At 34.8% G+C, this 16,102-nt stretch overlaps 1 protein-coding gene across 1 annotated transcript in view; it reads left to right on the top strand.

Annotated features, from left to right (window-relative positions):
* The window catches only part of LOC136033354 (sushi, von Willebrand factor type A, EGF and pentraxin domain-containing protein 1-like), a 306,644-nt gene that overhangs the window by 201,947 nt on the left and 88,595 nt on the right, over positions 1-16,102 (top strand). Inside the window, exons 29-33 of the mRNA XM_065714145.1 lie at positions 1,496-1,685; positions 4,239-4,493; positions 9,634-9,733; positions 11,812-11,899; positions 13,669-14,032. Coding sequence (XP_065570217.1) covers positions 1,496-1,685; positions 4,239-4,493; positions 9,634-9,733; positions 11,812-11,899; positions 13,669-14,032 — 997 coding nt within the window. The remainder of the gene's footprint in view (positions 1-1,495; positions 1,686-4,238; positions 4,494-9,633; positions 9,734-11,811; positions 11,900-13,668; positions 14,033-16,102) is intronic.

Genomic DNA, 16,102 nt, shown 5'->3' with positions numbered 1-16,102 from the left:
CTGCATTCCATTTGTATCTATCTGTTTCTATCAATAAAAGATCACCTGTTTCAGTTTAAAGCAAACCCTAGGAGTTTATTGAACAAATAGGGAGAAAATGTTTCACAAATGCCAAGCTCTTTTACCTTGTGGGGGTTCCCTTTGGCCTACAAAGACCTTTGACCTCCCCACGTGTAGCAACAAACGCAACGTCATTGCTGCTCCCCGTCTGCATTGAATAAGAAAGGGTTGTTGGTTATTCCTGCCTTGATTATATTTAAATGTTGATTTTAAACTGACCTTCACTTGATGAGCAAATGTTTCACAAATGTCAAGCTCCCTTACCACCTGGGGTTTCCCTTAGGCCTATAATGGCCTTTGGCTTCCCCATGTGTAGTAACAAACGCAACATCATTTCTGACCCCATTAGCACTGAATAAGAAAAGGTTGTTGGTTATTCCTGCCTTTTTATGTTGTTTTTACCAAAACTTACGCTCATAATCTGAAAAAAAAGTGTGTTTCTTGGCCAGTTAATTGATAATAGTAAGCCAATTCTCTCCATCAACTTGTAGTTACCTTTTTCTATGTCTGGGTCTTCCAACCTTTTGTAGATGCTATTATGATGAGGATCCTTCTGCGTTAATGTTCTGTTGTGTTACAGTTTTTGACCCATTAATGGTAAAAGGTATGAAACTGTAGGGACATGTCAACCCGTTGAGTGGCTTTGTGAAGGGCGTATCAAAAGAGCTTTTTTTCCTCCTTCCCCTTTCTTATGACCCTGGGAAAGAGTATCCCTAGGTTTTGGTGTGAAGCCTCTGGGATTTGGTCTTACCAATGTTCCATGCCCCATCCACATGGAAACATCCCAAAATAATAATAAGATGTCCCCTTTCTGGTACATGGTAAATGACTTGAACCAAGTCCCTAATGATTAGTTGACTCATAGGTGTTTTTTGCGGTTTCTTCTTGAATTAAAAGAATATTTACGGAATATACTAATAAATAGAAAAAAACTTGTTTAAGACAGAGGACGGAAGAGACTGCACCTACCGGGTGACATTTTCTATTCTAATAATTAGTGTAAAATTGTAAAATCTCTGAATTAATTTTAATGAATAACAAATTATTCTCTTTACTAGACAAAGATATTTTCTGATTATTATGCTACAATTAGCATCACCAATGACTCTACACTTAATGAACCTTTTAATTAAAAATACATTTCTCTTCTTACACCTTATTTTAGAGAGAAGGTCACTTTCTATTGTAATTTCACTGAGAACTAAATTTAATTAGAAATTAATAGTAGATAACTCTTTGACTCTTTGCAGTATTAAGTAATTCAACTCTAACAAAGCTGTGCACACTCCTGTTCCCCCCCCCCCATTCTATTAAAAACTTCACGCATCATCTTTCCTATAAAAGTTGTCGCTTCCCTTACATCTTTTTTTTACTTCCTCCCACTCATTTAAAGGTGTCGGGATTTGCTCTTGATTTGAGCCTGGATTTCAAAAAGTATGCCACTATAATATCCACCAACTAAAATGTCACACTAATCTTTCAGCTCCCGTCGGAGAGAAAATTGCTTTCAGTTGTGATTCTGGGTACAAGCTAGACGGCCCCTCCCTTCTTACTTGCCAAGAGGATGGAAACTGGGATGAAGTGACCCCGACTTGTCAACCAATTGCATGCTCAATTCCACCAGAGTAAGTTTTTATTTCATGAATAATGGATACCAGAACGTTTTTATGTTATGCGAATTTTTTGATTGTTTTGACTATTCGTCTGGCTGTGAAATTTTGTGTAAACGTGTGTGCACGTTGGTTGTCTGTCTTTTTAGGTTTAAGTTTGATTCAAGCTTCCTATTCTCCTTGTTCATCTAGTACTGAAAGAGAATTTGCATCCTAGCAGCCAAAACATCCCCAACTTTGCTCCTCCTCCTTTGCTCCCTCCTTTGTCAACTCAGCTGTGTCGTTTGTTTACTATTACTATTCTTATGTGGCAACGTATAGTCTGTAAAAGTTGGTTTTAAACGTCTATTTGTGGGTTGTTTTCCAAACTAATAAAACGTCTCTTGAAAAAGAAGCTTATTCAAAAGTTTGTGCATGTGTCTTGGGATTGATATATACAGTAAAGAGCTGAACAAAATCTGGAATGTTACGGCGTTTGCTTTTTTTTTTTTTTTTTTTTAAGGTCTAAAGTTTAATTTTTTGGCTTAACCTCTTCTACTATCAAATATTTCTTTTTTTCATATTCTTCCTTTATTGAAAAACATCGCCTACAAAACGCGTCCTCTCCTCGGTCTGTGTGGTCTCCGTGACCAAAAAAGAAAAAAAAATAATAATAATAATAAAATGACCATCGGTTGCCTTTTTTGTGGGCAGTATCGCGTTTCCTAAAAAAAAATAATATAATTTAGACTCGTACATAAAAATAAATAGATAAATAAATACACTACTAATCAATTGCCAAAACAAACATGTTTGTCAAATTTTACCCTCCCTCTGGTTGATGGATGGTGGATTTACAAAATCGCCTCTGAAAGTGCAAATACATTTGTTTTTCGTCAAATAAATTAAATCATGTCAAAAAGATGCGCCTGTAAAAGTACAACTATTTTTGTTTTTATGATGTCAAATAGATATTGCAATGGGAAAATATTTTTAGAGATTATTCTGATTTCGACAAATTAGGTATTAACTATCCAAAAATGCAAAAAGGTTTTTTTTTCTTTTTAAGCTAGATCCACTACCTTTGAATAAGACTGGCCTAATAAGACTAGAAGTAATAGAAATAAAGAGGTAAAAAAATAGAAAGAGATAGATAGATAAATAGAAATATAACTGAATAGAAATACAGATATAGTAGGGAAAATAGAAAAAAAAAAACAAAAAAAAACGCTTGCCTATATAGCTTTCTGGTGTTGAGAATAGGCCGTATAACCTCCAATTGTGAAGTTTTTTTGCTTTAGAGAGGTAACTTTTAGAAAGTTAGTTCTTTGATTCATTTCGAGGAAGATTTAATTCATGATATGGGACGGTGGAGAAATATATTATGACTGGGACTAAAGATAGAAAATAGAAAACTAATTCACCGGCCTCTTGTCAGATGCGAGCGATCGCGGTTTTCTTTGAGGTATAGTTTGATAATAAATTACAATAAATATAAAAATAATATTAAGGGGTTGTCTCCGAGGAGTACAAAGAAGACATTTAAAAAGTTTTTGATAGTGAATATTAGCTTCTCTTTTTTTTCTTTTTTTTTATCGATTATAAATTATTATTACTTGTTTTATTTTGCGTTTGTGCGATTTTTTTTCTTTTTTTCTTTTTTTGATGGATTTGCCCCTCTTGTTAGTTCTAAAGTCGTTTTTGTTTCTCCTTGTTTATGTTTGTTGTTTGATTGTGAGTTTGAACTGGTGAGTACTATTATTACTATTAATAGTTTTATTTTTTACTATTATTATTATTTTATTTTTTAAGAATGTTGTTGTTTTCATTTATAACTTCCGTGCCATTCGAGCTATGCTCTCTGCCACGAGTAGGTCACACTTATGTTGTAATTATTGTAAATAATAAAAGAACCTGAACCTGAAAAAATGTTTCAGCAGGCCCTGCCTCTAACCGAAAACTAGTTGAAATGATTTTATGTACTACGAACAAAGGTGAAGCCACATTATTCAACTAGTAATATTAGTACACATAAATTTATAAAACAACATTAGAACAGAAAATTTTAATTAAATAATCATTTTGATAATAGTTATTATTATTTGAATTATTGTTATTAATTATTTTATATTTACCAATCAAATTACTAATAGTTATTATTGTAAAAATTTTAGTTGTAGATAAAAATATTTATTTTAAGATTGTATTGTTGTTGTTTTTTTTTATTTTAACTCACAAAAAATTTCCTGTGAAAATTTAGAATATACCTTGCATATCCCTTGCGTTTTGATAGGACAATAAAGCACTTTTGTTGCCATCCATTTAACCAGCCATGTGTTGTATTGTATCTGATTAACGACGCTTCTTGACTACTAAGGTCCCTGCGTCGGCCCTGCAGTGTATTGCTGCAGCATGATTCGATCTCTGGGTCCCGTATTACCAAGCTAAGGTCAAAACCACTGTGCCACAAGGACCTTAACCAGCCATGTTGCCACAGCAGTGGCATTTTTAATAAAAACGCCATAGTATGCTCAGCCAATTAAGGTTTATTACTGTCCAACAAGTGATTCCATCGGATTCTTTTTGCAGGGTTGCCAATGGTTATCTAATTGACGGACCAACAGATGGCATTACTGCTGGCACCGTTCTGAGTTACGAATGCAACGTTGGCTATACGATAGCTAGAAGAAACTCTCTAATTTGCTCCAACAATGGAACATGGATTGGAGATGCACCTTCATGCATAATAGTAAGTTGTGGCCCACCAGAAGAGATTTCAAATGGTGCAGTGGAGACGAGCGGTTTTATCTATGGCTCCATCGCTTCGTATATATGTGATGATGGGTAAGTGTCACAGGTAACCACGGGAGAAAGTAAGAGAGTATCATCTGCCTCCATCTTGAAGAGCCAAAACACTAAAAATTTCAACTGAAATTTTTTAAAAGCAAGAATAAGCTATTTTAAGCCTTTGTTCTATTCCCTGAGAAAGGATGGCCGCGAACCGTGAACTATCAATTTAACCGTTCAATTACCGTTACCGGTATTTTCCTCCTATATAATTATTATAACTGTACAATTACCTACTATCAATTACCGTTCTTGACCAGGAGGTATCAATGATAGGACACAAAATTGTATATTGTAGTGAAACGTGGGACAACAAATAAATGGATTCACAAGATTAAGATTAACAAGATTAAGATTAACAAGATCAAGCTTAACAAAATTAAGTCAATCTGAATGGAATCGAATTTCACTTCGGTTGCCTGATTTCTCGTCACCGGTTTCTCTCTACGATGCCTGATTTCTTAAAAATTATGTGGACTACTGATATCAACATCCGGAGTTGGTAATACTACTGATGATGCCCCTCCATGATAGGTAATACTAGCACCGGTCAATGTTTACATTGTTGGAGGGCAGTGAACTCTTAATCAGCTTGTTCCTAAGAAGGATGGTCTCTTAACTTTGATTTCCAAAGTTTAATCATTGAGAGTTTTCGAAAAGTTTTTAGGTCACAAACTTACCCCTAGCCGTAATAAACGACCTTATAATGGATAAATTCCACTTAATTTTCAATTAAGTAGAATGTTCCTTTTTTGGTAAAATTGTTTTTTTAATTCTGTTGCATTATAAAATTCTTTTTAGCATAAATTTTCGTTTTATTGCATTTTATTGCACCCCCAAAAGTAAAGCAATCTAATGAAAATCATACCATATTTTTGAAAATTAAAATCAAATTCAGCATTTCAGAGAACCCAACTGTAGAGTTTTCAACCTCCTATATACAAAATATGGATTTTTACATTTTTCGTCAGAAGAAAGATCTGGGATGTGTTTGTGTTTTTCCCTTATGGGTGATCGCATCGAACTAGTGATCATAAAAGATCGGGAAAGAGCTCGTTTGATCGGAAATAAAAAAGTTCTTGTTCCCATTTTGAGTGCCCACAACGATTGGAAGGCAGCTAACCCCTCTCCCACGCCCTTTTTTCCACAGACATTCGATCACTATTTTAAGACAGCCATTTGATTCAACATAGTTGAAAGGTGCAATAACTATGCCTTTGGGTATGAAATGATCTCCAGAGTCCCTGGAGAAAAAGCTGTGAGTTAAGCAATTTGCATATAATTCACACGAAGTATTTGTTATTGGTAAATATGCGTAAATATTTTTGGGTTTTGTTGTCTGCGGAGGGATTTTCCACGAAGAGAATTTTTTCGGGGAGGAAGGTGTCTGAGGGGAATTTCCCAGGGGGAATTTTTCAAGGGGGAGGAGTAAATGGGATTTCCTGGTATGATTCGAAAAACGGTCAGAAATTAGATGATTCAAGTGAAAGTAAAGAGCAATATTAAAACTGAAAAAATAAAAATTACTCCTTGTATGAGGGAGGGTCTGTTCCTTTCTCGATCCTCGCTTGTTGCGCTAAACTTTGACACTTTGTCACAATTCTTTAAGAAAAACTACTCAAACACAAGGCCTGGTGAATTTGAATTAGAAGTATTTTTAAAGAACTTCAAGATTTTAGCGTAAAGAGTGAGGGTTGAGGAAGAGCCCCTCCCCCCTAATTTACGGAATGATTTCTGTTCGTTTTACGAACAGTTGAATTTACTTCTTTTTTTTGCTTCACTCTAAGAGTTGATATAACCACATTCTCCTTCCAAAATTTATTGTTAAGCTCCAGTCTACTTACCCTGAAAATTCCACCCTGATTGGTAAAAAGCAGTATTTTGCCCATTTTAGAGATTCACGAATCGATACAACCCCTTTTTAAAATTTTTTTTTTTTAGGTTTGTGTGACCCAGTATGCATGTCCAGTAAGCAGCTAGCTGATAAAACTAATTTTTGCCTATTTCTGGTGTAATTGAATCAATAGAAATTTTTTTCAGATAGCCTTTGTCCTCATTAGGCTACTCTTAAGCAATGTTTTTATTATCTTCAAAGTCCCTTTGTCTTCATATATGTCCTGTATGTTTAGATCAATCTGAGAACAAAAAAAAACTGTTTAGTTTCAAGTATTACATTGATATAAAAAATCCTCGGAATATTTGTTTTTTATTCAAGTCCTTCTGGTCCTCCCTGAGTACCCTGGAAGTTACGAGCCTATCAGAGAAGAAAAAAATTTTGGACTTATTTTGGGGCATCGAAAGACGATGCAACAAAAATTAATTCCAATCTTGTTTTCTACATAGTGTCCCCCTCTACTTGTTTTTGTGCACAGCAAGTCATTTACTCCCTTGCTCTGGAATTACATTACTCTGGAATGTAAAATCATTCAAATTCAAGTCCCCGGGCTGAATAAAAAGTGTATAATCGACTCGAAAAAGTTTTGGACCCAATCTTGGGCAAAACAATTTTTTAAAGCTTTTTCTGTGCATAAAGGTTTCCGTAACACAATAACTTAATGATATAAGTTTTAAGCTTTCAAGAAAAAAATTGGGTTTTCCTTTGGACGAACTGATAGGAGACTGATATACCCTTGTCCTTTTTCCCAATATGTAAAATGTTGAGAGGTATTGTTCCTGAGTTGGTACAGGTGATTCACTTTGATAATACAGATAAGTAGTTTCATTTAATTTACCACTGTCCCTCCACGAGGTCCACTTAGCCCCACAAGTGCAGGGCAAATACATTAGAGTGATTGGAGTCAAAAACTTTTATCCTTGAACCTCCTATCCCCCAATAATAAAATTTGAAGATCCCTTGAAAGCTCCCCCCCCTTCTCACTCAACATTACCTGAAAGTTTTAACTCCCCCTTCCCAAGTTGTTTTGAGATAGTGGGGATATGCTATTTTGATAGCCGGGATATTCATATTGTCGTAAGATTTACCACTGCCCCCTCTCCCAAGTCAAAATGTAAAGTCCTTTTGACCCCATAACATCAAGCTTTTCTTGAGAAATCTCTTTTAATAACTTTTCAGAAAAGGATACCCTATTTTGTTGAACTGGCTAAATATAGTATCTTTCGATTTACATTACCACTTCACAGTTAATAGATTTCAGTCCCACATAGGCGTGAAGTGCCAGAATCTGGCAGACGTATGACAAATTGTGTCTAACCTTCTCTCTATTCTCTATTCCCTTTGCCAAATTAAAATTCTAGGTCTAAATCCTCCCACGCCCCGCCCTCCAACAAAAAAAGGAAAAACTCCCTGAAAGTTTCAACTATGTTTTAAAACCGTCCTCAAGATGTTCAGATATGCTATTTTGAAGCTTGGCAATACGTAATGCGTTTTGGTATGCCCCGCTATTTAACCATAAACACAATCTTAGTCCTATATCAGCTTGTAGTACGGAAATTCTTAGGTAGAACGGAGAAAAAAAAATATTTAGTTGCCTCGCTCAGCACAAAAATTTAAGTTCTCTTGTCCCTCTCCCATTTCTTCTGGACTATCTTAGAAACTAAACTCCAGCTCCTACGCTGTTTGTGGGATATTGCAGACATTGTATTTTGATAACCTGGATGCATATAGTCTCTTTTGATTTTACCTCTCAACTACTCGTCCAAGCCACAGTTCAGTCTTCACTTGCTCCCCTTTAACACTCGATGATATTTCCAATTTGATACCTCAATCTGTTCCCAAGATCTTGAAGGTACGCCATTTTGATAACCTGGTAACATACACTGTCTTTTAATTCAACTCTCCTCCCTCCCTAAAGTTAAAATTGCTCGCTTGCCGTTCCTCACAGAAGATCTGAATTCCCCTTACCTTATAATCTCTCCTTCTTCTCATTTCTTCTCCCCTTCCCCAACTGTTTCTGAACTTCATACTCAAAATTGTTACTGAGATATTCCAGATAAGAAATTTGGATGACCCAGATACGCATAGTGTCTTTTGATCTACATCTTACCCTTTGAGATCCACTTGACTTCTCTTAACCCTGCCTAAAAGTTTCAACCTGATACCGTAAGCTACTCCCGAGGCATTGAAAATAATTTAAAGACTCAAAAGCTCAATTCGTCTTTTGATTTTTTCAGATCATTCCTAGCTAGCAGTTTCTAGGAACTTTTTCTTTGAATAACGGCTAATTTACGTAACTTCGGGCCATTTTTTCTAGGGCTTTAGGGGATATGTTATCCCTAGAGGCATACATAATAGATCTTCAACGTTTCTGAATAAAACAACAATTCAAAAAAATTAGATCTTACATCATAATAATTTAGGGAATCAGGTTGTAGAAAATGGCACGGTAGGGATCTGTATTGGGTCCCTTAGCCCATTGACTTAAGGAGATAACTTTTGATCTGATCAGGATTCATTGTTTTCTGGGGCTAATTTTTTTTTTAATGGTGTGTCATGTCATTCAGTTTATTTGTTGCTTTCAAATGGTTTTCTTGGTTGATCTTGCATGCGTCAATTCACGTCAAAATTAAAGTGCTGAGCTAGTGTACCAAACTTCTGAAGAATAAATTATAGAATTTGCAACTAAAAAGACATAAGCCAAAAAAATACCATCTCGAAAGATGTTTTACACGCCATATGGTGAGCTAGCTCCGTAGTGAACCCAGTAAAAAATTTACCTACAATTATTCCATTTTTTTACTATCAATGACCAAAACTATAGTTTTCTTTTAATAAAAACAAAACAAAAGGTCCCAGCTTCCCTTTGTTCCTCCTTAGAAGGAAACACTATATAATTCTGAAAACGACTTGAAAAATAAATACAAAATACTTAGGTATATCTTTCCTCAAAGTGGTTTGATGTACTTCACCGATAAACCCCCCGCCCAAAATTATATATTTTCCTTGCATTTTCGTGCTTATTGATCACGTCGATGGTCCTTTTTCTCTGTTGAATCTATTTGAAGAAAAAATGACGTATGGCTTAATGCATAGAAAATACATAACTTGGGCCATATATTTTCCCATTAAGGGGGAGGGTAAATTAAAGTAAAGCACTATTGGGAATGATATGGTATTTCTTCTGAGGAGGAGAGTAACTAAACTAGAACCAAAAAGGATTCATATACGTTATTTTTCTAGATTTGAACTGGAAGGCGAAGGAGACCGCTTGTGTACAGAGGAGGGTAGCTGGCAGCCTTTTCCTCCAACTTGCCTACCTGTGAATTGTGGAGTCCCAAAAGTAGGTTACCAAACATTTCACATCTTTTTAATATGATCCAATTTATGCATATCAATATGATATAATATGCCAAAATATCGCTAAATATCAGCACCGATGTTCAATTTATCAGAACTGTTTTTAGGATTTGTTAAAGCCAGCAAATCATTCAACAATATAATTAATCCACAACAATAAAATTAATCAACAAGCGTAAAGATTTTGAAGAATGAGGAAAGTTGATATCGAATCAAAGTTGTCATTCAACTTGTCATTTTGATCAAACTTGTCGTTCAATTAATGATTGGAATATTATTATTCCAGGACTTAACTTAGATTATTGTCAAAAGACTTGGTATCGGAGTCATTTCTATCTGCAGAAAGTTATATGCGAAAAAATAAAAAGATACTTTTTTAGGAATTTTTAGAAAGCCAAAGAAGATAATTGCTGATGAAAGATGAGAAATAATGTAAAAAAAAGAAAGATAAAGAAATTAAGAATGAAACTAATTATAAAGAATTAATTAAAAATAATCACGGTTGAAGTGTATAGAAGGAATCCTTGTGATTTTGAAATGCCAAATTACCTGAATATTCAGCTTTACGAGGGATGAACGCCCTTATAAGAATTTGGTCTATAGATTAAACTTGGGGAAAAAAATACTTTGTTCCAAATGCATGCTCACCTTTAAACAAAAATCACAACAGAAGCTTCTTCTTGATGCTACTGAAGGGTTTACTGAGATTTTGATGCAGGAAATTTGTTGTTTGGAAAAGGTTTTGAAAGGGATGTATATTCTGATGTATTCTAGATGTATATTCTGAAATCTTTGTGACTTTCAAATGCCAAATTACCTGAATATGCAGCTTTACGGGGGATGAACGCCCTTAAAAGACTTCTGTCTGCAGATGTATGTCCACCTCTAAGGAAAAAGTTACAGCAGAAGCTTCTTGTTGATGCCACTGAAGGGTTTACTGAAATTTTGGCAGAGGAAATTTGTTGTTTGAAAAAGGCTTTGAAAGGGGTGTTATAATTATATTCTGTAATTTTTTTTACTGTCAAATGCCAGATTACCTGAATGTGCAGCTTTACGGGAGGATGGAAAGTCTTAAAAGACTCCTGTCTACAGATGCATATCTGCCTTTAAAGTTAAAGTCACGGGAGAAGCTTCTTCTTAATGCTACTGAAGGGTTTACTTATATTCTGGCAGAGGAAATTGTAGTTTGACCAAGGCTTTGAAAGGAGATGTTATAAGTATGTTCTGGAACTTTTTGACTGTCAAATGCCAAATTACCTGAATCTGCAGTTTTACGAGAGGATGGACAGCGTCAAAGACTTCTTTCTTCAGATAACACTTGGGTACCAAAACATTATGCTGGGGTCCATCAGTTATTTTAGCTGGCTTTACATAATTTTGGTATGGTGATTTCATTTCTGAAATGATTTTTCAACATGAGACTCTAGTTTTCATGCAATTTAAAATGAACTCTTGGGCACTCTCACTCTAGTTGCACATCTTCAAAATGTTGCATACGTAGTTTATTGACAGGCCTGTATTGACTATGATCATAAATTAAGTCTTTTGATTGGAAAGACAACTATGCTGGACGCCACGGCTCTTCATGACCACATGGTCTATTTGCTCAATAAACATTATTAGAGGACAGCTTTCTATTGTCTTACTTAGCTACATAGCTTTAGTCCTTGCAAAACAAATAATGGTTTTCTCTTTTTCCAAAGTTAAGTTGGTGACATATGCTAAAGAAGCTCATTCTTTTTCTGATTAAAAAATACTTCTGTTTCAGTGAAATTACCATATGTTTGAGGGGAATATTCACCCTCTTAAACACCCCAGTTCTTTACTCTTATGTTTCGACATATTATGGATACTAATTATAATCTTTAGCACAACGAGTAGGCAAGAAACTGGATTAGGAGGGTTACAGCATCTCTTGGTTGAATATTCGAATTATCATTGGGAAAACATCTGCAACTTTCATTCTAAAATTATGTCAAAAAAATATGCAGAGTGAAAAAGTGTTTTTGATTTGATGATCTAGAAAATACTGATTGAATACATTCTCGCTTTTATTTATAGATTCCAGAAAATGCAGAAGTATTCTACGAAGAAACTACTTTTGGAAATGAGGCTTATTATACTTGCTATGGAGGATTTCAGCTTGTTGGTAATTAAAATAAATCATTTGCAATAAAATCAGTTTCATTGGAGAATCCGGATGCTGTTTCCTTTTTTGTGACGTAGCCTTGCCGGTGTGGCATCATGCGGGGAATCAACTGCCTTCACTGATTCATCCTTGTCACCTTATTTCTAATGATTAATATAAATTCAATAAATTAGTATCCAATAAATTCAAAATTCAATCTCAGCTTCTGAAAAAAAAAATTAAGAACCTAGAAAAACTCAAAAGACGCCAAACGCTAGATGGCATTGGTGATTTTGTGTTGACAGTAGTGTCAGTTTCCACGCTTATAGCTTATCTAAACTCTTTGGCTTAGGCCTTTATTCGTTCATTCTCTCGGGATTTGTTACGTTACTCAATTCATGAGTTTTCATGTCCGTTGTGTTTCCAATTCGTCGAGTTTTCCACAATAATCATAAAGTGCGATCCAGTTCCGGGCCACCATTGGAAATTTAACAATATCCCACAATTCTGAGTTTTTTAAAAATTCACAAGTTTTAAAAAACAGCCTCAAGCTACTAAATGATAATAGCATATATAATGATATTTTTGCACACTTAAAAGACTTTTAGGAGTAATGTTTCATATTCTGTATATTTTCACCAAGATCATAAGCTCAGGACTGGAATTACAAGATTTTGTGAAAAACTTGAAATAGTGGAAACCCTGAGTCGTGGTGCTAAAACTTTATGTCTATTTATTTCTTTTTAATGCACATTATTTATTTTTGTAATACGAATTTTTCAAATTTTTACTGTTTATTTTCATCTTCTCTCAGTAGTACTAAATTTTTAAATTCAAAAACTAATAACTATATTTATGTAATACCTACATGTAGATACAAAAAGTCAACAGGTTTAATCTTGGGATATCCTGCAACCAATTACCATTATCAAACGTCTCCCCAGTTGTTTTGTACGGTGCTCTTCTGTTTTAAGATTAATTTCAAAAATCTTTTCAGCAAAACAAGTTTTTCAAAGAAAAGTAAAGAGCTCCATTGAGCAAAAAATGAGCAAAATTAAATTCAAATAATCTTCCAAGCGTAAAACTACCACAAATCACCACCAATGAATAAATTAAACCCAAAATAAGTAGAAATCCCAATAAATAACTGATTCAAACTCAAAACGAGCAAAAATTAACATGAGTAAGGCTCACAACCCTCCTGCCTTCTCAAGACCAGAACATAATTTGAATTTTACTGAAAACAGAATACATTTCAAATGTTTTTACATTTTTACTTTGATAAATAAAAATTATTAAAACTTTGAGGAATAAATATCAGTATATGTATGTTAAACTGACAATCCACGGTCATTTTTTTTTTTCAGTAAAGTGCAAATTATGTTCTGTCTTGAGAAAGCATGGGGGTTGTCGCCCCTACTTATGTTAGTCTTTGTTTTTTTCGAGCTTGGCTCGGTTACTTTTTGTAATTTCTGTTCGTTTGGGTTTCATTTTTTTATTGATGATGACTTTTGGTAGTTTTGGGGGTGGGGGGAGGGGTATCAATCCTCCACCTGACGGTGGAGCACCGTCATGGTGCTCCAAGTTATATACCATTATCTAACATTTCTCGTGACGTTTTGCACGATGGTCTTCTGTTTTAAGACATGCGCGAATCCAAACTTAAAAAAATGAGTAAAAACACTTTTCATTTTTTGCTCTTTTATATAAAAAAAAGTTTTGCTTTCGCCTTTTTTTAGTGCCAGCCTATATTCACGGATATTTTATGCATTTAAATCAATTTCTTCCAGGGCTATCGGTAAGATCATGCCTTAATACAGGTCGCTGGAGTCATGATCCTCCAAGTTGTGTCGAGGTATTTTGCTCAAATCCTCTACCCATAGAAAATGGAAAAATCATTTCAGTCAGTCCCTATAGTCCAGGAGACAACCCGGTTTATGTTTGCGACCCAGGGTATCAATTAAGTGGAAATATACCTATGTGCACTGAAGAAGGACTCTGGGACCATGGTGAAGTACGTTGTGAGCCGCTGGAGTGTGAAACACCCCCTAGCGTTGAAAGAGGCTATTATGTTGCCAAAATGAAACTAAAAATCGAAGATGAGACATGGACTGTACCGTATATTACAGGAACTCAGTTAAATTACTTCTGCGAGTAAGTCATAGTCAATTTTTTATCTTTTCTTCGTATTGTCCATTCTTGATTTGATTATTTATTTTCCATAATTTTAATTTTCTGTTTATTTTTACTGGACAAGCCGCTTGTTGAAAGACATACATAGAAAAGTGTAGCGTATACACTACTATTTTTGTGAGAATTGGAGAAGCATACATTTTCTGCATCTCCAGACTGAAAAACGTAAGTTCACTTACCTCTACCCCCCCCCCCCCCCCCGAAAAAAGCCGTGATCAATTCAATCCCACTGTTGTGTGACAAAACAGAGTAGTGATGCCAAAGTTCTAATTAAGTTCGTTGCCTTTTAATGAAATTAATTTTTAAAAAATCTTTAAAATAAGAAACTTTAAAAAAAATAAGAAAATTTTTAGAAAGAAACTTTAAAAATAATTTTTAATTTTTTTTAAAGTTTCTCAATAAGACCAAAAACGAACAGAAACTATCATAAACAATTAAGCCAGACTGAAAAAGAATAGAAATTACCACAAACAAGAGCAGGACTAACGTCCACTAAGCCCTCTAAAAGCCAGATAACAGCCTCCTTGCTTCAAATAAGTTAAACCAGAACTCAACTGATGAACTTCAACTCAACTTAGAGTCCTGGTTGAACTTCGTTGAAGTAAGGATACTAGGCCGTTTTAAAAAGTTTTTTTCTTAAACACATTTAATTTTAAATGTCGCTTTTTTATGTAAGTTTATATATATATATATATATATATATATATATATATATATATATATATATATATATATATATATATATATATATATATATATATATATATATATTTCTGGTGTTGTACTGAAGACGGTGCTTGGACATAGGGCTGAAATATTCACTGAACTGAATTCCACCGTCTTGAAAAATTTTCCCCATTGTTTCTAAGCTGTGTTTGCTTGATATGGAAAGGCAGCGTGGTCTTCGTCTCTATTTAAAACATGTTCTTAATATTACTTCTTTTATAACGGCAATAAATCAGAAATTGCTCAGACTTCCAGGAACAAATATCGTTATGTATTAAAAAATCAGTTTATTTTAATTAGTTCTTTTCAATAGTCTTGGTTATTATGTTGATTTTGTTTCTTCTTTTGTTGTTGTTGATGTTACTGACACACGAAAACCACACTGTTAAAATATATCTTTGTTTAATTATAAGACAAAGATGGTGTTCCTCAGCCCTAGATTGCACGTGATACAGAGGGGAGATGCTGGGTCGAAAAATGAATCTGATCTTACCTTATTGTAGCAATACTTCAGTAGGAACTGTCATCCAGGGAAAGTACACACCCCAGGCATAAATATTATACACGGGAGTTAGAAATCCAAGCAAGTAAAGCTGAGATGGATCTCCAGTTGAAAAATAGGTTGGAAGCTTCCACCACACTCCAAAATGAGAATAAACCTTCAGGTGCTGGAAAATATAAAACTTTCATGTAAAAAAAAAAAAATCAAAGTAGTAGCACAAGAAGTAGCCTAAAATTACAAGATGCTCGGAAAATGGGCCAAAAACAACAAGAAGTGGTGCACGGTAGGAACACTTAAGTCGCTTACAAAAAAACTTGAAAGCATCCCTAGATCTAGATTCATATTTTTTGGGAAAAAGGTTCAGCCATTACAATATCTATGATTTTTTTTTTGATTTTATAACAGCATTCGACTATGTACTTCGCCCGCTACTATGAGAAGTCATGCTTGAAGACGGAGTCCCATTCACGGTAATCCTGATTTAAGACTACTAAAAGAACTTGCAAAGTAACGTATGTATGTTTGGGAACCTATCAAGCAGTTCAAAATGGCCTCTGACGCCCGGCAAGGCTGCCTAGCTTCCCTGGTCCTCTTTGACTTTGTAATCGATTGCATCTTCTAAAACTCCGTAAGATTGGAAGACAAAATTGACCTGACCAGTGGTGATAAATTAGGGGATTTTAACCGAACAGACGATGACACACTTCCTGCTGACCACCCACCCTCCCAAGCCATGGATATGTTGCAGAGAGCGGGTAATAGCGCTATCCTGTCAGCTCTGGTTATTAAAAGGATAAAGGATA

This window comes from Artemia franciscana, chromosome 11 (assembly GCF_032884065.1).
Source record: "Artemia franciscana chromosome 11, ASM3288406v1, whole genome shotgun sequence".
Classification (NCBI taxonomy): Eukaryota; Metazoa; Arthropoda; class Branchiopoda; order Anostraca; family Artemiidae; genus Artemia; species Artemia franciscana.
This window is presented reverse-complemented; position numbering and strand designations above follow the sequence as displayed.